The 25843-nt window shown below is 44.7% G+C and overlaps 1 protein-coding gene across 6 annotated transcripts; it reads right to left on the bottom strand.

Moving 5' to 3' along the window:
* Window positions 1-676: 676 nt before the first annotated feature.
* LOC118385287 (golgin subfamily A member 2) lies at window positions 677-25444 on the bottom strand. 6 transcript variants are annotated; one of them, XM_035772297.2, is made up of 27 exons: window positions 24959-25444; window positions 23740-23871; window positions 22590-22658; window positions 21836-21991; window positions 21143-21186; window positions 20815-20878; window positions 20491-20553; window positions 18521-18601; window positions 17918-17956; window positions 17766-17828; window positions 17283-17376; window positions 16992-17098; window positions 16748-16806; window positions 16384-16525; window positions 16199-16288; window positions 13747-13854; window positions 13543-13630; window positions 13265-13401; window positions 12804-13022; window positions 12532-12645; window positions 12223-12447; window positions 11899-12087; window positions 11522-11723; window positions 11176-11340; window positions 5366-5472; window positions 4404-4590; window positions 677-3970 (listed from the first exon to the last, which is right to left on the bottom strand). In XM_035772297.2, the coding sequence occupies exons 1-27, from the start codon at window positions 25004-25006 to the stop codon at window positions 3702-3704; spliced, it is 3261 nt and encodes a 1086-aa protein (XP_035628190.1). In that variant the 5' UTR covers window positions 25007-25444; the 3' UTR covers window positions 677-3701. The 6 variants fall into 6 exon arrangements, with proteins under 6 accessions (XP_035628190.1, XP_035628189.1, XP_035628192.1 ...); XM_035772296.2 differs by having other exon boundaries at window positions 11176-11346; window positions 24959-25441; XM_035772299.2 differs by lacking the exon at window positions 18521-18601 and having other exon boundaries at window positions 11176-11346; window positions 24959-25441.
* Window positions 25445-25843: the final 399 nt, after the last annotated feature.

The raw sequence follows: 25843 nt of genomic DNA, 5'->3' as shown, positions 1-25843 counted from the left end.
CAAACCCCTGTTTCAGTATCCCTATCGTACTCACCTCATACAAACCTACCCCTCTTCACAACACCCTTGAGTCTTAGCAACAGCCAATAAATAAAGCTATTATGAAATGAATTATTAAGAGTACATTTTATCATGGACATATCTTACTTGTGTAATGTATCCTGTGTGGTGCATCGTCTGAAACTGTGTTCCACTTGTGTAGACGTTAGTTGACATTGTATGAATACTGAATATTCAATTATTACAAATAAGTGACTGAGTGTGGTGTACAATTAAACATGACAAAAATAAAGACAAAACAAATAAGTGAATAATGTTATATGAAATCCTTGGCTATGGATGTTGAGTATTGGCAGGGTGTTTGATTAGTAGTATGTAGAATAATTTGTCGCTTGTCTCTCGGTCTCTGTCCGGAGAAGAAATGGGGGTGGGGGGGGGGGCAGAGTAAATATTTGTATTCTGTCCTGCTGTGACGACTTTGTCCTGTATCTTACTGCTGTCGGTGGAATGTGTCTGTCCAACAGGTCTGCTTTGTCAAGACATTAAAGTCAGCGTACTGTTACCAAAATGGTCTGTCTTTTGTCGAGGAATCTCACACTCAAAATGACATCTCTAACAGGACACATTGAGGTTAGAAACTCCAGCGCTTACAAGGATCCATTGACCAGATGCTGTCTGCTTTGCTCAATCACTTTTAATCAGGAGAAATCACATCAGAAATATACTGCCGGAAGCCATTTTGTTCTCTCACAACGATCCTACATTGCATTAAAACTGATTAGTTTCGATACTTATTACAAATAAATAGATTTTTTTTAACCTTTGTATTAAATCACAGACGGTACCCCCACCCCTTCACTTCAGCTGTCCGTGTGTGTCCTGAAGCCAACAATGGATCAGACAGACACACAGACAAGCCCTCTGGGCTGTTAGCAACACTACAAACAGCCATTACACTTATTCCCACACACCAGGCAGAATGAATATACAATATGTTACACAGTTACAGTATATACAGTCCATTTAAAACAGGAGTTCACCTCTGTCTCTTAATCATCATGTGCTCAATCCCACACATTCATTCAAAAGAACAGTTTGAATTAGAAAGCGTGGGAAAACTATTTCACCTGTTACTTTTACTCTCTCGTCACCACCTTCAAAACAATAGTTGTAAATGACTAAAATATTCTCTTGGTTTTACCACTCCCAAAACAAAAGTTCTCTCTAAAGGAAAAGAGAATGCTAAGAAAGCCAGGAATTTAAATATTCAGATGGGATCACTGTCAACAGAAATCATGTCAAGTCCTACTACAAAAAGTGCTTTGCTTCAGGGTAGACATGGTTCAGTTTAGGTACACACACACACACACACACACACGAAAACTCTCTCCAGAACCACTCATTTCTATATCTCATTTAATACACCTCACATAGCATCACCAAAACCTTTTTTCCAGACTGTTTTTGACATGCTTAAAGACTTCCATTCTTGAATAAAAATCAAAATGTGGATATTGGCAGTCAGAGATACACTGGAAGCATAAAAATTCAAAAATATCCTAAATATTTCCCCAAAAACTGTGGGGTGGCAGAGATGTGCCTATGGCAATTTTATCTTTACTTGAGTCATCATTGTAAGGTTATCTAAAAACAGAGGACCTTCCTGCACCTGTCAATCAAACAGCAGAGCTTACCCCCGTTGCCCATGCCGTGTGTTACTGGAATCATTACAACCCTCTATTCATTTGTACATGCCTACACATCCTCCTAGTGCACACTGCGCACGCGCGCCACACACAATATCTCGGTCACTTCAACACACACTCGGTCTTCTTTCGTGGAACCCTGAGCCCCGATGTGCCAAAGTGCACATGATGACATCATAGGGCTCCCAAGTATAGAAACCAAATGTCAGAATGGATCTGCCATTGAAAAGCTACTTTCCAAAAGTAAGTGAGATGGGACACGGTTTGATTAGAAGCTCTGTACAATTTTAGTGCAATAACCTACAGCAAAAGCCCATGTAACTTTAGAGAGAAGAGACAACTACCATTCAAATCATGAGGATACAATTAAAGGTTGAATCATTTATCAAACAGACTCACAATCTTCATCCAGTCTCAAAGGGAGCGACTTAAATTATAAATGAGATATGTTGAGGGGCAACAAGCACAACATAGTTGAAAGATTGATAAACAAGAGATGATCAACTGGTGCTATGAAACGGGGCCTCAAATAAATAACCGCAGAGAAAACTTGAGGAATTACAAAATCAGTTGACTGGCTCGTGTGCATAAATAAAGATAAATCTCTAGTGTACATACATATGTTCAAATTTCAGTGTTTCCACATAAGAGGATGGATAGACACGGTGGTTGTTGGGGTGAGCAGCCATGTGTCTACATGCTAGTTCCTCTCTTTCCTGACGTCCTACGGCGTATCCTACTTAAAAGTGAAAAGTGCAAACTGCTCCCATCACTCCAAATGCTAGTGTCTTTACCAATGCTTTCCTGACTCATTTCCGCCCCAGGTAGGCCAAGGCTCGAGCCTGGCCTCTTACCTCCTTCATGTACTGTACCCAACTCGTCCTGCCCTGCTCTACCCCACCTGCCATCCTGTCCTACTCGGACAACACACTCACTCCACTGCCATAGAACATACCAACAGCTACCAAGGGCTGTGCCTCGATACGGTACTCCTCCATTCATGACCACTTGTCTGAGTGAGTCAGTCTTGTCGCCGATCAGTGGTCATGGAGGAGAGGCGACGAGGAGATTAATTGAGACGCGCCAAAACCAAGCCATGTCTGTCTCTCCTACCAAACACACAGACAGACTAGCCCAGCCTGTCTCTCCTACCAAACACACAGACAGACTAGTTCAGTTCTGCTCCAGAGTCAGACACATTGTGAATGGGGATCCAGTTAGTGCTTTAACATAAGGGTACCAGTGGAGACTGGTGGGAGGAGCTATAGGAGGACATGCTCATTGTAAGAGCTGAAATTGAATGAATGGAATGAGAGTCAAACATGTGGTTTTCTATGTGTTCTATGTGTTTGATACCGTTCCATGTATTCCATTGTTGCCGGCTAACGTCTCACTCATTGATCCCTATAATAGACAATGACTGAGGGAGAGGCGACAGAGATACTTTATTGCGCCTATGGTTCAAATGGCAGAGAAGGGGAGAGAGACGGAGGCTAGTGAACAGAGGGATCAATGTGCAGGAATAAACATCTCTCCATCAAGAGAATCACAGGAAGAATCTCAATAGCATCCGGTGGAATACTTCCCAATCATCGAACGGTATTAAATACCAAATTAAAGGAGACAGAGCAGACAAAACATTCACACTGCAAGTAAGGAGGTTGCGAAGGAGGAGGATGAAGAGGTGGACGAGGAGAGGAAAGCCGCCACACACAAGGAGTTCACATCCTTAAGTCACTCTGTTAGTGCAATGAAAAAAAAGAAAAAAAAACAGCATGCGAGACCAGCCAAGGACTCAAAAGGAAGAGTGAGAAGGAAGGAGAGGAAACAAACTCTCCCAGAAAGTAGAGTGAGTGAGTGTGCATGTGTGTGAGAGACAGTATACCCAGAACTGTGTGTACGTGTAAATCCTAGATGACCTAAGTAGAGTGGGACGTGGTGGAATGGTATATCTGTTCAGAGATCCTCCAACGTAGCTCCACAGTCTCATCATCATCAGACCACCAGGATCTTGACTTCGTCCTGCTCGTCGGGCCGGTAAAAGAACGGGACGCAGGGGTTGTCCCCCAGGAAGGGCACGGAGCGGGGCCCCTGGGGGTTTTGGATCTCCTGGAGCAGCTGCATGATCTGCCTGGTCGTGCCGTCCTCTTGGGGCCTCATCAGAGCCTGGGAGTCTGAGGGGAGCCCCTGGACCTGGTCTGACGGGCCACCGTGAGGGGGGTCGGTGGAGTCAGGCTTCACGGCTGACCTTACATCCGCAGACTCTGGAGAGAGATGGGGGGGGAGCGATGAGAGATCAGGGAGGTTAGTATAATGACGATCCATGGATGTGTGTGTATTGTTCTACTCCAGGGCTCTCTAACCCTGTTCATGCAGAGTTACCCTCCCGTAGGTTTTCAATCCAACTGCAGTCGTAACTAACATGAGTCTGCTTATCAACCAGCTAATTATTACAATCAAGTGGTATTATTACATTAGGGTTGGTAGTGAAAACCTGCAGGATGGTATCTCTCCAGGAACAGGGTTGGAGAGCCCTGTTCTACTCCACATACATATATACCACACACACTTGTATTATTTAATGTGTGTTTGTGTATCTGGTCCGTCCACAGTGCGGAGTTCCTTGTGTCTCCGTGTGTGTGTATTTGTGGTGTACCTTCCCGTGTGTGTGTTTGTAATATATATGTGTGAGCATACCTTGTCCATCCACAGCGTTGAGCTCCATGCATCTGTGTGTGTGGTGAGCCTGGATCTGCTCCTCTCCGGCTGGCAGCAGGTCAGGGTTAGCCGCAGCGCTAGCCAGCGCCCCAGTATAGCGGCTGTACCACTCGTTCCTCTCGCCCACCAACCTCATCACCAGGTCCTGCAGCTCTGCCAGTTTGGCCTGCACGGGCACAGAAACACACTCAGAACACTGGCAATACTCTGAAACGTATGTAGTTCATTCCTTGACTAATTCATGTTCTGTGGACCCCAGAAAGAGTAGCTGATGATTTTGGATTGGTTAATGAGGATCCTAATAAATACCAAAAACTACTCGTGTGTGCAAATTTATGTATATATGTTCCTCTTACCAGGTAAATTGACTGAGAACACATTCTCATTTACAGCAATGACTTGGAGAACAGTTACACTGGAAAGCAGGGGTGGGGGTGAATGAGCCAATTGGAAGCTCAGGATGATTAGGTGGCCATGAAGGTATGAGGGCCAGATTGGGAATTTAGCCAGGACACCGGGGTTAACACCCCTACTCTTTCGATAAGTGGCACGGGATCGTCAGTGCCCACAGAGAGTCAGGACACCCGTTTAACGTCCCATCCGAAAGACGGCACCCTACACAGGGCAATGTCCTCAATCACTGCCTGGGGGCATTGGGATATAATTTTTTGGGGACCAGAGGAAAGAGTACTTCCTACTGGCCCTCCAGCACCACTTACAGCTACATTTGGTCTTAACCAGGAAAGGAAAGGGCAGAACGACAGATTTTTACCTAGTCAGCTTTGGGATTTGATGCAGCAACCTTTCGGTTACTGGCCAGAACACTCTAACCACCAGGCTACCTGGACCAAGCCTGCTTAGGCAAGGTAGCAGTGGGATGCAGGGTGCATTGCTGCTGGTGGCACACTGCATCCCTGTCATGTTTGGTGTGTGTGGTGTACCTTCATCTCCTCTTTGTCCTGGGCCAACATACTGATGTACTGCTCCTTCTCCGTGTGTTTCTGCTTCATGATGGCTCTCTGGTTCTGGTAAAGGGTGATGTACTCTCCTGAACAGACATACACAATTAAGGAGTAGGATGAGCAGACCTGTCACACTACGTGAGTGAACGTGTCAGTGCATCTCTGTTAGTGTGTGTGAGAGAAAAAGACAAGTGTGTGCGTCACTGATCGTGCCAGTCTTTACAGAGAGATGATTGAGTGTCTCACCAACAGCATTTCTGAAGACAGTTGTATACAGCGGTATATATATATATATACACAGAACCAGTCAAAAGTTTGGATTCAACTAGTCATTCAAGGGTTTTTCATAATGTTTTACTATTTTCTACATGGTAGAATAATAGTGAAGATATCAAAACAATGAAATAACACATATGGAATCATGTAGAAACCCCAAAAATTGTTGTTAAACAAATCAGAATATATTTTATAGTTGAGATTCTTCAAAGTAGCCACCCTTACCCTTGATGACAGCTTTGCACACTCTTGGCATTTTCTCAACCAGCTTCACCTGGAATGCATTTCAATTAACAGGTGAGCCATGTTAAAAGTTACATTTGTGGAATTTATTTTCTTCTTAATGTGTTTGAGCCAATCAGATGGGTTGTGACAAGGAGTCCATATTACGGCAAGAACAGCTCAAATAATCAAAGAGATTATTTACTTTAAGATGCAAAGGTCAGTCAATACGGAACATTAAGAACTTTGAAAGTTTCTTTAAGCGCAGTAGCAAAAACCATCAAGCGTTAAGATGAAACTGGCTCTCATGAGGACCGCCACAGGAAAGGAAGACCCAGAGTTACCTCTGATGCAGAGGACAAGGTCATTAGAGTTAACTGCACCTCAGATTGCAGTCCAAATAAATGAGTCACAGAGATCAAGTAACAGATACATCTCAACATTAACTGTTTAGAGGAGACTGAGTGAATAAGGTCTTCATGGTCAAATTGCTGCAAAGAAACCACTACTAAAGGACACCAATAAGAAGAGATTTGCTTGGGCCAAGAAACATGAGCAATGGACATAAGACTGGTGGATATTTGTCCTTTGGTCTGATGAGTCCAAATGTGAGATTTCTGGTTCCAACCGGCATGTCTTTGTGAGACGCAGAGTAGGTGAATGGATGATCTCCACCTGTGTGGTTCCCACCATGAAGCATGGAGGAGGTGTGATGGTGTGGGTGTGCTTTGCTGGTGACACTGTCTGTGATTTATTTAGAAGGCACACTTAACCCGCATGGCTACCACAGCATTCTGCAGCGATATGCCATCCAATCTGGTTTGTGCTTAGTGGGACTATCATTTGTTTTTCAACAGGACAATGACCTAAAATACACCTCCAGGCTGTATAAGGGCTATTTGACCAAGAAGGAGAGTTATGAGTGCTGCATCAGATGACCTGGCCTCCACAATGCCCCGAGTTCAACCCCAAATTAAACGTGCCTATTTATATAATGAATATGAGTTTATGAAATATTAAAGATTTCAACCGCTCACTAAAAGCCTCACTCATACATAAGTTATACTGAACCACAAAATGGTTATCCAGTAGATTATTAAGGCAGGCTCATCCTTTGTTCAAAAACTGGCCTTTTTGCCTTTATACAGATTACAACTTCTAATTTTTGACTAATTGAACAAGCCATACAAAGATGGTAACAATTTGTTTTATCCTGCAGAAAATATATTACAACAAATGTTAAACTCAAATATACAGATCAATAATTGTAAAATACTTATTAATAGAAAATGGAGGAGTTGTCACATATTTTTGCTAACTGAATATCTGCTCAATCCAAACTCACAACCAACTGATTGCAGCACTACCACAAAAATGGAGTGAAGTGGAAAAGGGAGAAGGTAACTTGTTTGCCTGCCACATATTAAAGATACAAATAGGCTGAAATGAATTGGCATGAATAGAAAAACATACCAGTTTAATTTGAGGACAAAAACATTGACAGCTGTGCCATACAGGTTGCAAAATAAATTAGAAGAGATTCCACGGCACATCGTTTATGAACTGGTACAAAAGAACAAAGCTTGATTCAACACTTATGAGTTTTCCAATTTAAATTATATATCATTGTAGACCTGCACCAAGCTGGGAAGACTGAATCTGCAATAGGTAAGCAGCTTGGTTTGAAGAAATCAACTGTGGGAGCAATTATTAGGAAATGGAAGACATACAAGACCACTGATAATCTCCCTCGATCTGGGGCTCCACGCAAGATCTCACCCCGTGGGGTCAAAGAACGGTGAGCAAAAGTCCCAGAACCACACGGGGGGACCTAGTGAATGACCTGCAGAGAGCTGGGACCAAAGTAACAAAGCCTACCATCAGTAACACACTACGCCGCCAGGGACTCAAATCCTGCAGTGCCAGACGTGTCCCCCTGCTTAAGCCAGTACATGTCCAGGCCCGTCTGAAGTTTGCTAGAGACCATGATGATCCAGAAGAAGATTGGGAGAATGTCATATGGTCAGATGAAACCAAAATATAACTTTTTGGTAAAAACTCAACTCGTCGTGTTTGGAGGACAAAGAATGCTGAGTTGCATCCAAAGAACACCATACCTACTGTGAAGCATGGGGGTGGAAACATCATGCTTTGGGGCTGTTTTTCTGCAAAGGGACCAGGACGACTGATCCGTGTAAAGGAAAGAATGAATGGGGCCATGTATCGTGAGATTTTGAGTGAAAACCTTCCATCAGCAAGGGCATTGTAGATGAAATGTGGCTGGGTCTTTCAGCATGACAATGATCCCAAACACACCGCCCAGGCAACGAAGGAGTGGCTTCGTAAGAAGCATTTCAAGGTCCTGGAGTGGCCTAGCCAGTCTCCAGATCTCAACCCCATAGAAAATCTTTGGAGGGAGTTGAAAGTCCGTGTTGCCCAGCAACAGCCCCAAAACATCACTGCTCTAGAGGAGATCTGCATGGAGGAATGGGCCAAAATACCAGCAACAGTTTGTGAAAACATTTGACCTCTGTCATTGCCAACAAAGGGTATATAACAAAGTATTGAGATAAACTTTTGTTATTGACCAAATACTTATTTTCCACCATAATTTGCAAATAAATTCATTAAAAATCCTACAATGTGATTTTCTGGATTTTTTTCTCATCTTGTCTGTCATAGTTGAAGTGTACCTGTGATGAAAATTACAGGCCTCATCTTTTTAAGTGGGAGAACTTGCACAATTGGTTGCTGACTAAATACTTTTTTGCCCCACTGTGTGTGTGTGTGTGTGTGTGTGTGTGTGCGTGTGAGTGAGATATATATATCTATATACACACTGAGATCATGTGACAGATCAAGCAACAGATCAAGTGACACTTAGATAGCACACAGGTGGACTTCATTTACCCAATTATGTCACTTCTGAAGGTAATTGGTTGCACCAGATCTTATTTAGGGGCTTCATAGCAAAGGGGACAAATACATATGCACTCTTCCATTTTATTTGTTTTTGAAACAAGTATTTTTTTTTCATTTCACTTCACCAATTTTGGACTATTTTATGTATGTCCATTACATGAAATCCAAATAAAAATCTATTATTTAAATTACAGGTTGTAATGCAACAAAATAGGAAAAACGCCTAGGGGGATGAATACTTTTGCAAGACACTATATATATGGGGCATACAACAATCTCAGCTCTGTAGATTTTGCTGCAAAGAGACAGAATCAATAGATAACTTATTCTGGTATTGTCCCTCTGGAGCTTGTTTCTTCTGGTCACAAGCTCAGGAATGGTAAAAAAAATAAAAAAAACTCACAACATGCATTAAAAATACAAATAGCAGTGTTGGGAGAAATAATCAGTCAATAAATAATACTTGTAGCAAAGATTTATCTTTAGCTCACAATCTGTGGATACCACATGTCTAGGAAAGGCACAAAAAACAAACTAAAAAAGTAAAAATTCCCTGTTTGAGGTCAGTTAGGATCACCACTTTATTTTAAGAATGTGAAATGTCAGAATAATGTCTTGGGTCAAACATTTCAGGTAGCCTTCCACAAGCTTCCAACAATAACTTGGGTGTATTTTAGCCCATTCCTCCTGACAGAGCTGGTGTAACTGAGTCAGGTTTGTAGGCCTCCTTGCTCGCACACGCCTTTTCAGTTCTGCCCACAAATGTTCTATGGGATTGAGGTCAGGGCTTTGTGATGACTACTCTAATACCTTGACTTTGTTGACCTTAAGCCATTTTGCCACAACTTTGGAAGTATGCTTGGGGTCATTGTCCATTTGGAAGACCCATTTGTGACCAAGCTTTAACTGATGTCTTGAGATGTTGCTTCAATATATCCACATAATTTTCCATCCTCATGATGCCATCTATTTTGTGAAGTGCACCAGACCCTCCTGCAGCAAAGCACCCCCACAATGTGATGCTGCCACCCCCGTGCTTCACGGTTGGGATGGTGTTCTTCAGCTTGCAAGCTTTCCCCTTTTTCCACCAAATGATGGTCATTATGGCCAAACAGTTCTATTTTTGTTTCATCAGATCAGAGGACATTTCTCCAAAAAGTATGTCTTTGTCCCCATGTGCAGTTGGAAACCATAGTCTGGCTTTTTTACCGTGAGTTGGAGCAGTGGCTTCTTCGTTGCTGAGCGGCCTTTCTGGTTATGTCAATATAGGACTCGTTTTACTGTGGATATATATACTTTTGTACCTCTTTCCTCCAGCATTTTCACAAGGCCCTTTGCTGTTGTTCTGGGATTGATTTGCACTTTTCGCACCAAAGTACGTTCACATCTAGGAGACAGACCACGTCTCCTTCCTGAGCGATATGATGGCTGCATAGTCCCATGGTGTTTATACTTGCGTACTATTGTTTGTACAGATGAATGTGGTACCTTCAGGCATTTGGAAATTGCTCCCAAGGATGAACCAGACTTGTGGAGGTCTACAATCATTTTTCTGAGTTCTTTTGATTTTCCCATGATGTCAAGCAAAGAGTAACTGAGTTTGAAGGTAGGCCTTGAAATACATCCACAGGTACACCTCCAATTTACTCAAATGATGTCAATTTGCCTATCAGAAGCTTCTAAAGCCATGACATAATTTCCTGGAATTTTCCAAGCTGTTTAAAAAGGCACAGTATTTAAACTTTTGACCCACTGGAATTGTGATACAGTGAGTTAGAAGTGAAATAATCTGTCTGTACTGTCTAAACAATTGTTGGGAAAATTACTTGTGTTATGCACAAAGTAGATGTCCTAATCGACTTGCCAAAACTATAGTTTGTTAACAAGACATTTTTGGAGTGGTTGAAAAACAAGTTAATAACTCCAACCTAAGTGTATGTAAACTTCCAACTTCAACTGTACATGTAAAATGTAGCAGAATACCGGTTAAAAACAAAAATATAAAAAAATAAACAATTGAGATGGTTTGGGATGAGTGAAGGAAAAGCAGCCAACCAATGCTCAGCATATGTGGGAACTCAAGAATGTTAGAAAATCATTCCCCGTGAAGCTAGTTGAGAGAATGCCAAGAATGCTTAGCTGTCATCAAGGCAAAGGATGGCTACTTTGAAGAATCTCAAATATATTTTGATTTGTTGTACACTTTTTTTGGTTACTACATGATTCCATGTGTTATTTCATAATTTTGATGTCTTCACTATTATTCTACAACATAGAAAACAGCAAAAATAAAGAAAAACAATTGAATGAGTAGGCGGGTCCAAACTTTTGACTGGTACTGTATATGTATGGATGCATGTCTCGCTCACCAATAGTATCAGTCTCTCCAGACAGCTGTATACAGCGGTGTTCCAGCTCCTCTACCCTCTCCTTCAGGTCAGCCTTCTCCTGCATCAGAGAGGTGAAGCGCTGCTGCAGCCTCTCCATGGCAACATACAAGGCCTCATGTACCTCCACTGGTACACCCTCTGAACCTGAGACTAACAGGGAGGGGTAACTGGTCAGATACACTGCACTGGTAACACTCAAAACTGACAGTGTTCCTACAAAACAAACACACAGGTCATGCAAGTAGCACATACAACTACGTGCACACACACACACACACACACACACACACACACACACACACACCTTTCCTCCTCCTCCTCTCACCTGTGTGTTCAAGGTGACTGTGGTCATCATGGCTGTGACCGTGACACTGACCGTGGTCGTGGTCATGACTGTGGCGCTCCATGCTGAGTGCTGCAGCCTGGTGTCTGGCAGCGAAGTGCAGTCTCCTCTCCTCCTCCAGTCTGCTCCTCACCTCATCTCGCTCTGCCTCCACACGCGCCACCGCACCGCGCACAAACTCCTCCTGAGAGAGAGAGAGAGAGAGAGAGAGAGAGAGAGAGAGAGAGACGGAAGGGAGAAATTATTCTTCAGAGACAATTATCTGAGAAATACTTTGGAAATCCTCAATGTAGGATTCTCTACAGCATTTGGGAACACTAGTTCCCACTTAACACCACTGATAAGTGTTTTCTCCTCACCATCTCCTCGCGGCTCTCAAAGTCTTCTGGGATAGCGATCGAGGATTTCTGTGGGCTCTCTTGCTGGGATTGGCTCTCCCCTCCGTCTCCCCGGTTTCTGGGGAGTGTGGAAAGGGCTGAGCTGTTGAGCAGCTCTGTGACTTCAGCCTTCAACTGCTCGTTATCTCTGGACAACTGCTCCAGCCTCTCCTGCAGAAGGCGCCAGAGGGGTCAATACAGACACTGTGTGTACGTGTGCATAGTGTGTGTCTCTTCATGTGCGACTCTGTGTGTGTGTGTGTGTTCGGGGATATGTGACTACATGCGTGTGTGTCCGTCCCTGACCTGGTATTGCTCCAGCTGTTTGTGGCTCATCTCCAACTGAACCCTTCCCTGGGTCTCGTCATGCTGCAGCCGGTCCATCAGCTGGCTCTGCTGCAGGTACTGTCTGTGGAGCTGCTCCCGCTCTGACACCAGGGCTGTATAGCCTGCAGAGTACTGCTGTAGGTGGGCCACTACCTGGTCCCGCTGCTCCAGCAGTGCCTGGTACTCCTGCGACTTCAAATCCAACTAGGGATGGAAGAGACGTGCGAGTGTCTATATGCTGTTCCTGTACCTGTTCACCATGAAATGTGGGTGCCCGCGTGTCCCTACCTGCTCCTTGACATTGTGCAGGTCCTCCTGTAGTTGTCCCATCCTGCGTCCCAGCTCCTTCTTCACGTGATGCTCTGACTGCAGAGCAGTGGTCAGCTCCATGTTCTCATTGGTCTAGGACCACAGAGACATTCAACACATTCATGAGGTCACCACCGAACTGAAGATGCATTTCCACATATTCCATGTTTAAACACTAATAAAAACTGGCAGATCAGTGATTACTTAACATAAGTAAACAGGAGAACAAAAAAGGCACCACTCCTCTTTACCAGTTTGACGAAGCCGTTCTGCAGCTCAGCCAGTTGGTCTTTAAGGGTGCGGTTCTGGGCCAGGGCGCGGCTGATGGTGGCCTTGTCACTCTGCACGTCCTCCAGCATGCGCCTGCGGTCCTCTGCATCCCCAGCCCCGCGCTCCGCATGGCGCTCCAGCTCCGAGAGACGGGACTCCTGCTCAGAGCACATGCGACTCAGCTGCTCGTTATCACGCAGCTATAAAGAGAGAAGGGAGGCAAGAGAACAGTGAGTTTTCAGTTGTGAGACAACAGGGATGGACAGGGTGTGCAGGATTTCATTCTAGACCAGCACCAACCCACCCCATAATTCATCTTATCAGTCTATGCTTTGATGAGACAGGGTTCAGAGTGCAACTTCACTGAGGAGTGTGACACACACATTGTGTGTTATTAATAATAATAATAATAATTGCCTGGCAGTGTGTGTGTGGTCATCACCTGGGCTTGGAACTGTGAGTTGAGCGAGTCTCTCTCCTGCTGCAGGCAGCCGAGGGCCTCCTGGAGGGCCAATTCACTCTCCGAGGGCCCCGAGGGCTGGGGCTCCGCCTGGGCCTCTCCCTCCTGAGACAAAAGGGCTGGGGAGGAGAGGAGAGTCCTTAGGCAATGCAAATCTTTTAATGATAATGATTGACAGGATGGGGAAGTTCAACACAGTAAGCTGGTCTTTTTTGAGAACCATTGACGTGCAAACTGAGGAGGGTAGCTGTGTGTCTCACCTGCAGTGTGCTTCAGATCTGTGATATGGGCTTCAAGCTCCTGGATCTGACTAATGCTCCTGTCCCTCTCCTCTGCTACTAGTGTCACCTGCACAGGACACACGTCAATCAACTCAACCTTAAAGTGACAAGCTATTTATAGCGTTACGTCCAGGGCTGTGCCGCCTCTATAGGCTGTGCTAATGGGGTGGTAGCATAGCGTACCTGAGAGAGCAGCTGCTCCGTCTTGTCCTTCCATACTTGTCCCTCCTCCTGGATCTGCACAGCGTAGCGGTCTCTCTCTGTCTGCAGCTGGGCCACAGACTCCATTAACTACAGATAATAGCAAAAGAGATCTTTAACACAATGGCGTGGCAGTCAAAGCTTTAAAGAGGCAAACACACACACACACACTAAGGTTGAATGGCGGGAACCCGGTTACCGAGATTTACCGGCCACAACCACTCCCTTTTCCCCAGGATAAATAACTTTGTGTATTGACCGGTACATCATAAATAACAGCATGCGTGAAATTCAAACTGTTCAATTATATGCCATTTCTAAATCTGGGTCCTCTGAATCATCAACGCTCAGGGTGGGGACAGACAGCCCATCTCAGTATGGAGCGCAGATCACAATGCATGTAGAGCTAAAGTGCATTCAGAAAGTATTCAGACCCCTTGAAAGTTTCCATATTTTGTTACGTTACAACCTTATCGTAAAATAGATGAAAAATATAAATATATATCCTCATCAAGTGAAAACAGGTTTAGACATTTTTGCACATTTATCACAAATAAAAAACAAAAAGTATTCAGACCCTTCCCTATGAGACTCGAAATTGAGCTCAGGTGCATCCGGTTTCCATTGATCATCCTTGAAATGTTTCTACAACTTGGAGTCCACCTGTGGTAAATTCAATTGGTTGGACATGATTTGGAAAGGCACACACCTGTCTATATAAGGTCCCACAGTTGACAGTGCATGTCAGAGCAAAAACCAAGCCATGAGGTCAAAGGAATTGTCTGTAGAGATCTGAGACAGAATTTTAATCGAGGCACATATCTGGGGACGGGTACCATAAAATTTCTGCAGCATTGAAGTTCCCCACAGTGGACTCCATCATTCTTATATAGAAGAAGCTTGGAACCACCAAGACTTTTCCTAGAGCTGACAGCCTGGCCAAACTGAGCAATCGGGGAAGAAGGGACTTGGTCAGGGAGGTGACTAAGAACCTGATGGTCACTCTGACAGAGGCCCAGAGTTCTTCAGTGGAGATGGGAGAAAGTTCCAGAAGGACAACCATCTCTGCAGCACTCCACCAAACGGTAGAGCGGACAGACTGAAGCCACTCCTCAGTAAAAGGCACATGACAGCCCGCTTGGAGTTTGCCAAAAGGCACCTAAAGAACGCAGACCATGAGAAACAAGATTCTCTGGTCTGATGAAACCAAGATTGAACTATTTGCCCTGAATGCCAAGCGTCACGTCTGGAAGAAACCTGGTAACATCCCTATGGTGAAGCATGGTGGTGGCTGCATCATGCTGTGTGGATGTTTCTCAGCGGCAGGGTCTGGGAGAATAGTTAGGATCGAGGGAAAGACGAACGGAGCAAAGTACAGAGAGATCCTTGATGAAAACCTGCTCCAGAGCGCTCCGTACCTCAGACTGGGACGAAGGTTCACCTTTCAACAGGACAACGACCCTAAGCACACAGCCAAGACAACACAGAAGTGGCTTCAAGACAAGTCTCTGAATGTCCTTGAGTGGACCAGCCAGAGCCCGGACTTAAACCTGATCAAACATCTCTGGAGAGACCTGAAAATAGCTGTGCAGCAACACTCCCCATACAACCTGACGGCTTGAGAGGATCTGCAGAGAAGAATGGGATAAACTCCCCAAATACAGGTGTTCCAATCTTGTAGGGTCATGTCCAAGAAGACTCGAGGCTGTAATCGCTGCCAAAGGTGCTTCAACAAAGTACTGAGTAAATGGTCTGAATACTAATGTAAAATGTGATATAAAAAAAAAATAGACAAAAAAATTCTATACATTTGCTAAAATTTTGAAAAACCTGTTTGTGTTTTGTCATTATGGGGTTTTATTGGGTGGAAAAACGATTTAATCAAATTTAGAATAAGGCTGTAACGTAACAAAATGTGAAAAAGGCAAGGGATCTAAATACTTTCCGAACGCACTCTATTGGATCAATCATTTGGGCTTTTTAACCTTGGGCTCATTAAATGTCTTTAATGTATGACCAAAGCTCTAATCAAATAAACACATAGGCCTATTTATATATATATTTTTTAAATTGAACCTTTATTTAACTAGGTAAGTCAGTTAAGAACAAATTCTTATTCACAATGACGGCCTACACTGGCCAAACCCGGACGACGCTGAGCCAATTGTGGCCACCCTACAGGACTCCCAATCACAGCCGGTTGTGATACAGCCTGAATTCGAACCAGGGTGTCTGTAGTGACGCCTGCAGCACTGACATGCATTGCCTTACACCGCTGCGCCACTTGGGAGCCCAATGCTTTATAATGCTTTTGAATGACACTTCAGATTTTGGCGGGAAATACCGGGTCAAGTGATTTATTTTCGGGATGGAACATTTATAAAATACCGGGAAAGTATTCAACCCTAACACACACACACACACACACACACACCTGAGCAGTGTGTGCCTCAATCTGTAGTTTCTCCTCCAGTAGTAAGTGCATCTGCTGGTTGGCACTGGGAGGCCCTGACTGACTGGAAAACTAGGAATAAAAAGAAATAATTGAACAACTGCAGAACAAATGATGGTGTGTGTATGTGAGGGATTAAGTGAGAGAGACCGTGTGTGTGTACCTACCTGTTGCAGCATGTCGTCAGTCATCTCCAGTCTCTTACGCAGTTCATCCAGGTCCAGTCTCATAGCGTTGTTCTCACTCACCCTCAGCTTGAGCTGCTCTGACAGCTCTGAACTCTGCTGCCTCCCCTCCTCACTCACACTACTGCACAGAGACAGAGGGTCAGCTAGGAACGTGCACACACACTCACAAAGAGCCTCTGATTTACCTCGCCTCAGACGACAGGCATCTCTCTCCATGTATCACAATCACACAAACTGACGAGGTGTGGTTTCCACCACATTCCTTTTCATACCTAGTCCACAAATCAAACAAGGAAAGGCCAGCCATTGAGTAGAATGTCAGCATACTCAGGGTAAGACTTACTTTAGTCTGTACACCTCGAGCCTCAGGTTGTCTCTCTCTTTCTCTAACTCTTTGTTATGCTGCACATACAAGAGAACATCAATCATTTGTTAGACATTACCGAAAAGCTCAAATCGATAGTCATCGGTCAAAGCATTCAACTGTAGCAATATCAGTCTCGTGTGCAGACTACCTCCTCAAACGGTCTTCAGTGTGTGACTACAGTAGGTTGCCTTCTCAAACGGTTTGTGTGTGTGTGTGTTACCTTGTCAAACTGTTTCTGTTGTGTGGAGACCGAGGACAGGGTTCTCTCCAGCTCAGAGACTCTCTGTTTGGTGGCCTGGAGACGGTTACTCAGCTCCTCAGCCTCCCCTGAATGAAACACACACACACTTAGTGAGCACTAACACAAATAGACTCTCACCCATTCATATTAAACACATAAACGCCATCTCCTCTGAACACACACCACAATATGTCACATTACTGAACATGTTCACATTCATAGACACATCAACACAGTAATGCCTTCTCTTTCTCAACACAGGCCACACACCTGTTTTCTGGCGGGCAGCCTGCTGTGTGTACGACAGAGCGGTCTGCAGCTCTGATTTCTCTGACACCAGGATGCCGATGGTCTGAATGTGGACCTGGGGGAGAGGACGGACAGAGACAGACGGGGCGAGAGACAGACACGGCGAGAGACAGACAGACCAGTTATTGACGCCTCGCATGATAAAATTTGTAAATATTGGATACAAATCAAGCTTTGTTTCATTTGCAATGATGAGACAGTATTCAGTGTATCAGTGCACGCATCCCTGGGTAAAAAGGGAACAGCATGGTGTGCTGACCCCAAAGGCAGATACATAGCACACATCTGGAACTGCAGAGTGAACATTTGACAATTGCTTTCAAAGGTCTTCAAAATGGATTCAGGAAAGTGCTCTGAGGGAATGAAAAACATTGAAGAAGTTCCTTCTGTGTGTGTGTGTGTGTGTGTGTGTGTGTGTGTGTGTGTGTGTGTGTGTGTGTGTACCTGTAGCTGTTCCCGCATTGCTCCTTGCTCCTTCACACACTTCTGTTCAAACTCTCTTCGCTCCTGATCAAAGAAAGCACACAGAAAACATGCCGTCATTGTCCACTGAGGAGGAGACGAGAGAATGAGAGAGTCTTCCTTCTTCTGCTCACCTTTTGCAGCTGATCTGTGAGCGCCTGAGAGTGCTCGGTCTGTCAGACAAAACAGGACAGAGGAAAAATCCATGACATCATCATCATCATACCCACCTCAGACTTCACCACCACAACATCTCCAGTAAGTCACCCATCTAACCCAACACCATGTCATCTCCTTTCACTCTTCAAAAGTTAAATCCCTGTTGAGCACCACGGAAGCTCCCTCGCACACTCAAGAGAAGCAAAGCAGCGTATTAGCCGAGCCAGTGGGGTTAGCAACAAGTTAGCAAGATGGCTCCAGAAGAAATATCAATGCAGTTGGCCTTAACATTCCCTCATTTCATTCAGCGTGTCCATCTTGGTGAGCATGTAAAAGCTTGGCTGTTACCAATGGGAACAGGGCAGTGCAATGAAATTATTTGTGAGGTGAATAAACAAAACAGTGCATGACATGATCAACTGGCCGACTGTGCTACCACTCAGCGCAGCTGCTGTTTAGCCAGGGTGTTACGTCATTTGCTAGTCAATCTGTGGCCAGTCAGTCTTGCTATAGGGGCTGTCAGGGGTTATTTGCCACACAAGGCAGAACGCCAAACTCCCACGAGCACACACTCTTACCAGCCGGTCTAGCTTGGTATTGAGCTGATTGTTTGTTAGGTTGCTGGAGTCCAGTGCGGCTGCCAGCTCCTGGTTTCGACTCTGACGTGCGCGCATGCATCGAAAGAAGAAAAAAAAGAGGGGAAGGGAGGGAGGGAGAATTGAAGGAAAAGAAAAACAGCGATGGGAGGAGAAATACAAACAGTAACTCATTAATGTAAATGTAAATAACTCGCTCGGGGTAAGTTAAATAACACCTTCTCCCTCGGGGAAATGTAAATAACTCCCTCGGGGAAATGTAAATAACTCCCTCGGGGAAATGTAAATAACTCCCTCGGGGAAATGTAAATAACTCCCTCGGGGAAATGTAAATAACTCCCTCGGGGAAATGTAAATAATCGGGGAAAAATAACTCCCTCGGGAAATGTAAATAACTCCCTCGGGGAAATGTAAATAACTCCCTCGGGGAAATGTAAATAACTCCCTCGGGGAAATGTAAATAACTCCCTCGGGGAAATGTAAATAACTCCCTCGGGAAATGTAAATAACTCCCTCGGGGAAATGTAAATAACTCCCTCGGGAAATGTAAATAACTCCCTCGGGGAAATGTAAATAACTCCCTCGGGGAAATGTAAATAACTCCCTCGGGGAAATGTAAATAACTCCCTCGGGGAAATGTAAATAACTCCCTCGGGGAAATGTAAATAACACCTTCTCCCTCAGGGAAATGTAAATAACACCTTCTCCCTCAGGGAAATGTAAATAACACCTTCTCCCTCAGGGAAATGTAAATAACACCTTCTCCCTCAGGGAAATGTAAATAACACCTTCTCCCTCAGGGAAATGTAAATAACACCTTCTCCCTCAGGGAAATGTAAATAACACCTTCTCCCTCAGGGAAATGTAAATAACACCTTCTCCCTCAGGGAAATGTAAATAACACCTTCTCCCTCAGGGAAATGTAAATAACACCTTCTCCCTCAGGGAAAGGTAAATAACACCTTCTCACTATCCTTGAGGGATGTATAATGTGAATAACAAACAGAAAAAGATGTCAGCAGGTACTTGTTGATCCTACTAGTATTCAGAGAGGTCATACACAGTGAGGACAGAGGTCATGGGTAACTAGTGAACAGTTCAGCAATAGCCGGTCAGACTGGAGAGTGTAATCTAATGAGATCTAATGGGTTCGCATCACCCCAGTTTCTCTAGAAGTCCACATAACATGCATGACCACAGTAAGAACATACAAGTCCCTAATGTATGTTAACAAGTAACAACCCAGTAGTCACTGTAACAAAATGTTGTATCCTTTGAAATCCTAGTGAGAAGGGTAATACCTATAGTCAGCTCAGATCTAGGCTTTGGAAAGATGAAGCCTGAAAATATTATTTGTAAACAGAAGAGAGTCCATTCTCTATATAGACTCCATCAATCTACAAGGCAATCTAACAGGTGAGATCTGAGGACTATCAGACAAGAGCAAGAGAGATATGAAATATATGCATTAAACGTTGTATGTTTGCAGGGCCTGGGCAAGGTACAGTGAGGCAGCCTGGACAGCAATTCATACATTTGCTCTGTTCTGACGGCGACGATCTTTCAGATTGCATTGTCGTCTCAGCCGTGCAACACAAACTCAGTTCTAATCATGAGTATCACTTATGTGGAGTACATGTGTGTGTAACCCGAGTCTGGACGCAGGGCAGGAACAGGAAGTGGTCATGTGAGCTGTGTGGCCGAGGCCAGTCACATACCTGCACAGGGAACCAGAATGGAGGGATTGTGAGAGAGAGGAGAGGGGCCTGTGTGGAGTGAGAGCGGACAGAGGACAGAATACCTCTACATAACCTGGGGCCACAAGGGCACCTTCGAGGAGAGTGGGACTGGGTCCGTCTGATCAGGACAAATGGGTAGCATTTTAGTGCTTTTCCCTGTGTACCGTGTCCATGATGAGGGGGCAACATGTGGTGTTGTGATGTGTCACCTACCTCCAGTTCTTTTTCATTGGCTGGCGAGGGAGCACTGTCTCCATTTATATAGGTGGTGGATGACTAGAATAGGTTGGGAAAGAAACAAAACAGTACAAGTCAAACCAATATAAAGCAAGCTTTTCAAAGCCAATGAGAGTATCACAAATAACACTCTTGATTATGCAACGCACTAAACTGGGAGCAAGCATATATACAAAGCAAGTAAGAGAGTATCCTCATTGGGACAGGGGTGAACTGCTTGCACTTATCCAATGTGCACATCTCAGGGGTCGAAGATATTAAAAGCTACATTTCTCCTTTTTGTGGCCATAAAGTACATACCCCAGAGAGAAGACCGTTGAGCTGCTGTGAGAGCTGTCGCAGGCTTTCTGTGGACGACAGGGGTCTGGTGACACACACACACCAACAACAAACACAACATTAGCCCAGTGTTATTTGGTATTGAACTCACCAGTCAATATGTGACAAATTGCACTGCCAGCCATCATAACTGTGCTACTAATTCTGTGTGTGATCAACAGTTGCAGGCGAGGGGGGCATGGCAGTGAAGGGTAGAGAAGGGGCAGTGAGGACCAGGGGGCAGACTCATTCTGAAGAGGGATTGAGAGGTTGTGTGTGTGGGTGTGCATTGGATGATGAGATGACCAACCTATTCTCATCCGCATGGTTTTCATTACCGTCATGGGGGCAGTTCTGCGGTAGAGAGAAGGAGAGAAAGAGAGGAAATAGCTGTGAGTGAAACTGAGGGAGGTGAATATGTTAAAAGTAAGCTAGGCCTATCCGAGAGAGACCCACCGAAAGCCACCGAGAGAGAGAGAGAAAGACACACCGAGAGAGATACCGACCGAGAGAGAGACACACCGAGAGAGAGACATCGAGAGAGACCGAGGGAGACACACACCTTGAGACCCACACCTAGAGAGAGAGAGACACACCAAGCGAGAGAGAAACACAGAGAGAGACACACCGAGCGAGAGAGAAACAGAGAGAGAGAGAGAGAGAGAGAGAGACACACCGAGAGAGACACACCGAGAGAGACACACATCGAGAGAGAGAGAGACCCACACCGACAGAGAGAGACCCACACCGACAGAGAGAGACCCACACCGACAGAGAGAGACCCACACCGACAGAGAGAGACCCACACTGACAGAGAGAGACCCACACTGACAGAGAGAGACCCACACTGACAGAGAGAGAGACACCAAGAGAGGGAGCGAGAGAAAGACACATTGAGAGAGACAGACCGAGAGAGACAGACACACACAGAGTGAGAGAGAGAGAGACACACACCGAGAGAGAGACACCGAGACCGAGAGAGAAGACTGACGGAGGGACACACCTGCTGCAGGTCAGTGTTGTGGGATTGGCTGGCACACTCAGGGTTAGTAGCAGAGCTAGCAGGGTTAGACACAGGAGAGCCGCGGCCGGCCTCTCCGTTTGGGTCCTCCAGTAGCTGGGTAACTGGGGACCCCCTCACCTCCCCATGGATGTGGGTCTGAGGCAGCAACACACACACAGCCATTACTTTTCAGTGCTCATCCAGAGAGTGCGTGGTTACAGCAACTTGGAAACATACACAGCACACACATACACATGCCCACATCATATCCTAGAAAACAAGGTAGTGTCAGAGACCACTATCACAACACGTGGACGGACGATCACGCATGCACACATCTTGTTTTCACTGATGGAGACATGCCAGTGTGGTAAATAAAGTAAACATCAGGTCCGGAAGTTATAAACCTCACGCCCAGATGGACTGACCCAGCATTTAGCTAGGCTTAATACTGGTAGAATCTTAGTAAGTCAACAATGGCAAAATAAATACCAAGCACTTCTCTCACTGTCGCAAAAATGACTTATGAGCAACCAGTGACCATAAGGAATAGCGTGCGGGAGAGAAGAGGAACAAAAACAACAGAAGGGGTGGGATAGAGAAACAGTAGGGAGGGAGGGAGTGGGACAGATACAAGAGAGAGTGAAGCAGAAGGAAAGAGACAGGTGTAAAATAACAAAAGGGAAAAAGACAGCAGGGAAGAACGATAGCCCAAGAGAGAGGGGGAGAGAAGGAAGGAAGGAGAGAGGCTCACCTGGCTTTTGCCATAGGCAGGCAGAGTTAATCCATTGGTCTGACTAAGACCTTTCAGAATACCCTGAATCTACGGCAGAGGAGAGGGGAAGGGTGAAAGAGAGAGGGACAGTGAATGAGCAAGTGAGGGAGGGAGAAAGAGACAGCAAGAGGTGACGTAAAAAGGGAGACTAGCACCCATAGAACCGTGTCTACCGCTAAGCCCCTGTTGTTGTACGTGATGAGGTATAATCAATATGGTGGAACTTCAACCTCGCTAGCCTACCAGAGGGTGGCGCTACTTTTCCTTTCCGATTTTCAAGAAGTGCTTTGGATTAACGCTAGGGGTCCATTTGGAATTGGGCATTCATTGAAAGATAGAGACTTTAAAAGCTCACAACCTGATTTATCACTGCCAGACAATGTTAGTGACCGACTCATCACAATCATATCCGTCTCTGGGAGGTACAGAAAATATTCTGTGACAATGTTCCTCCAAGCAAATGACTGTCATTGTGACTGTCTGGGTGGGAGCACAGGCTAAGTCTATACTGATGGCAGATAAACTGTTTTCCCCAAGGGAAGCCTAAGGCAGTAGATAGGGAGGAATGCAAAAAACGATCCAGGAACCTCAGAATTATTACAGCAACCATCTACTGCCACACCACTTTTACTAAGAAACAATTGCCAACGTGATAGCTAACAATTAAACACACAACATAATATTGATTCTTAATCAAACAGAAGGGTGTGTGTGTAAAGATGCAATGTCCTGACGGGACTACAAATTGACAAGAGCACGATAGTCTGTTCTCACTCGACAAAGACATATCCTTTCATCGCGGGAGCATAGCTGCGTTTCACATACCATAACCTGACATACGACAAACACTGACAGTAAACTTGCAAAGGGAGACACTCACACATCCAGTAAAAGTTGGAAGCTGCACTGGAACGTTCAATAGGGTTTTAATTTCGATGTTCATTTGAAATTGCTATGATTGTATTGTTCTTGAGAATTGAGAATTTGCTTTCTTGCAACGTTTCACTTTGTTATTGAAATGCAAATATCGGCAAGTGAAATATTGCAAGGAAGCAGTGTGCAGAAAGAGTACTCAAAGTCATAACACACACGCAGACAGAGACAGCCAGCATACAGTTGGGTGGCTTACATTGTCTGGAGAGTGTCGGTCAGCTGAGGGTGTGTCTGGCTGGCTCCCTCCCTTCACCTTCCTCGTCTTCTTGGCCCCTGGTCCTCCTTCTCCTCCACTGGCAGGAGAACTCTTCTGCTGAAACTCCTTCAGCTGGCCGGCATAAGAGAGGAGGAGCGGACAATGGGAGCACTCAGCTGTCTGGAACTCACAACTTTGCTAGGCTAACTATATCAGCAGACATTCATTACAAATCGCAGAGGAAGTACAGGGAGCCTTGGTGTGGCTGAAAATGGTGAGACTGTTCAGAACTATCCCATACGATTCGACTAGAGATCTACAATATGTACAGTTGGGATCATTGGTGTGGGTGACAATGGAACGACTATTTAGAAAGATTCAATACAGTCCAACCAGATCTTATAGCATAACCAATTGCTGCAACAGCTGATGTTTGAGGAAGGTAATTGTTGTTTTAATAATGTGTAATGAAAGAACTTTCATGCACAAGTGTATTTGTTTTTAAACATGTAACGTTAATGGTACAGCATGTGCTTTATTTGATTAACTAAGTAGCTAACTATCTAGCTAGGTCTTTCTAGGTACACACAGCAGGTAGCTCACACAGACAGGGAAGGGGGCGTCTGCTGTCAAAACTACCAGTCACTCTTCAGAGTGACACATCACCGTTTCCTGTCAAACACGACTCAATAATAAGCTAGGCAGCATTTATCGTAAGTTAGTTAATTAAGGTTAAAAGTGTCAATAAGCAAGCCTATTTATAGGACACCCCGTTCTATATTATATTGAGTTAGCCGGTCGGTACAAGATGACAACGTGATAGCTAGCTAAATCGCTATGGCTAACGTTAGCCAAACATCAGCACGGTAGCTAGATATCGCTAACTACCTTGTCACTTGTGTTGATCAAATCACAGGTTTATACCTAGCCGAGCAGCATTATTAGCAAAACTTTAAGTCACTGCCCTGTATAAATCGTCCACATAATCGCTCTCGCTAAGATTAGAGGCCCAAGCGAATCCTCGGTATTTCGTGCGCACTGACAGCCACACAGGGGGACGAGAGTTCGGATGGGTGACTGCAGAAAGGTCGGGGGACGTGGAATGTCAACATCACACGGGTTCGTGAAAACATGAAACTACAGACAACTCGAACCCAGAACAGAGTAATGGATGAAACACTTGTTATATTCCCTGTGTTGTGGGAATTAATATGTTTACCTTTTTCTTGGCTGCGGCGAGCTTGATTTGCCTGCTCTGGTCGGCCATCCTTATCGTCCGGTCGACGAACCGCACCACGTCATCGATTTGAGATCAGTCGGTGACGCAAGAAACTATCTTCCCGCTAGAGGCGCAAAATCTCCCTTCTGACTGTGGAAAATTCGTGTCAGGCGTGGTTTTTCAAATAGGCCAGCTGACTTCATGTCTGAATTTAGAATTTGTTGTATCATATCAGGGTGATTATTATCAGAATGAACAACATTCAAGACAACACCGGCTAATCATACATTTTTTTACAAAAACAAACAATAATATAAGTTAGCTTGCCATCAAAGGTGTCAGAGATCTGCGGCAGAACTGTCTGACACCAACTCAGTTAGTCCTTGTTCTGAGAGAAGTCCTTCAGAGACCCATTTTTGGTGTCAATTTCCTGATGCAGTCTGGAATATTCCTTGGCTACTGCTTCGAATTCCTTGCCAAATATCTCAAAAGGATGACAGCTTGGACTCCACAGACTTCTCTAACAGGGCGGTCTTCAGCTCTGTTTCTAGCTTCCTTCAATGAAAACACAAGGACTGATTGAGAGAGGGGAGAGGCAGGTGTAATTATCTGGCAAAGCTAAAGGACAGAAGTATGGGACTTTCTGAAAACACATTTGATTAATTCAATTGTGAACTAATAGCATACTTTTTCTTATCAGTTCTGATTTGGTCTATATTTCCACTTAATCTGTTCTAGCATGACCATCTAAACTTTAGATTTAGATCTTAGGTTTAGGTCGTAGATAGATAGATTAGGTAGATTTAGGTCTTTAGATTCTAAAGACTCCTGGAAAAGGCAGCCTGAAGACCCGACATTGAATTGCATAGAATTCTATGTCAGGGC

The sequence above is a fragment of the Oncorhynchus keta genome, chromosome 6, assembly GCF_023373465.1.
Source record: "Oncorhynchus keta strain PuntledgeMale-10-30-2019 chromosome 6, Oket_V2, whole genome shotgun sequence".
In the NCBI taxonomy this organism is placed as follows: Eukaryota; Metazoa; Chordata; class Actinopteri; order Salmoniformes; family Salmonidae; genus Oncorhynchus; species Oncorhynchus keta.
Note: the sequence above shows the minus strand (reverse complement) of the source record. Positions and strands in the feature narration are given on the sequence as shown.

Bases quoted from the DNA above. Each gene is read 5' to 3' on its own strand.
- LOC118385287 (XM_035772296.2), bottom strand. From the start codon at position 25,006: ATGGCCGACCAGAGCAGGCAAATCAAGCTCGCCGCAGCCAAGAAAAAG. The intron at 16,526-16,747 runs GTAAGTCTTACC...GTCTCTGTGCAG, and splicing joins CTCGAGGTGTACAGACTAAA to TAGTGTGAGTGAGGAGGGGA. The intron at 11,724-11,898 runs GTGAGGAGAAAA...TCTCTCTCTCAG, and splicing joins TTGAGAGCCGCGAGGAGATG to GAGGAGTTTGTGCGCGGTGC.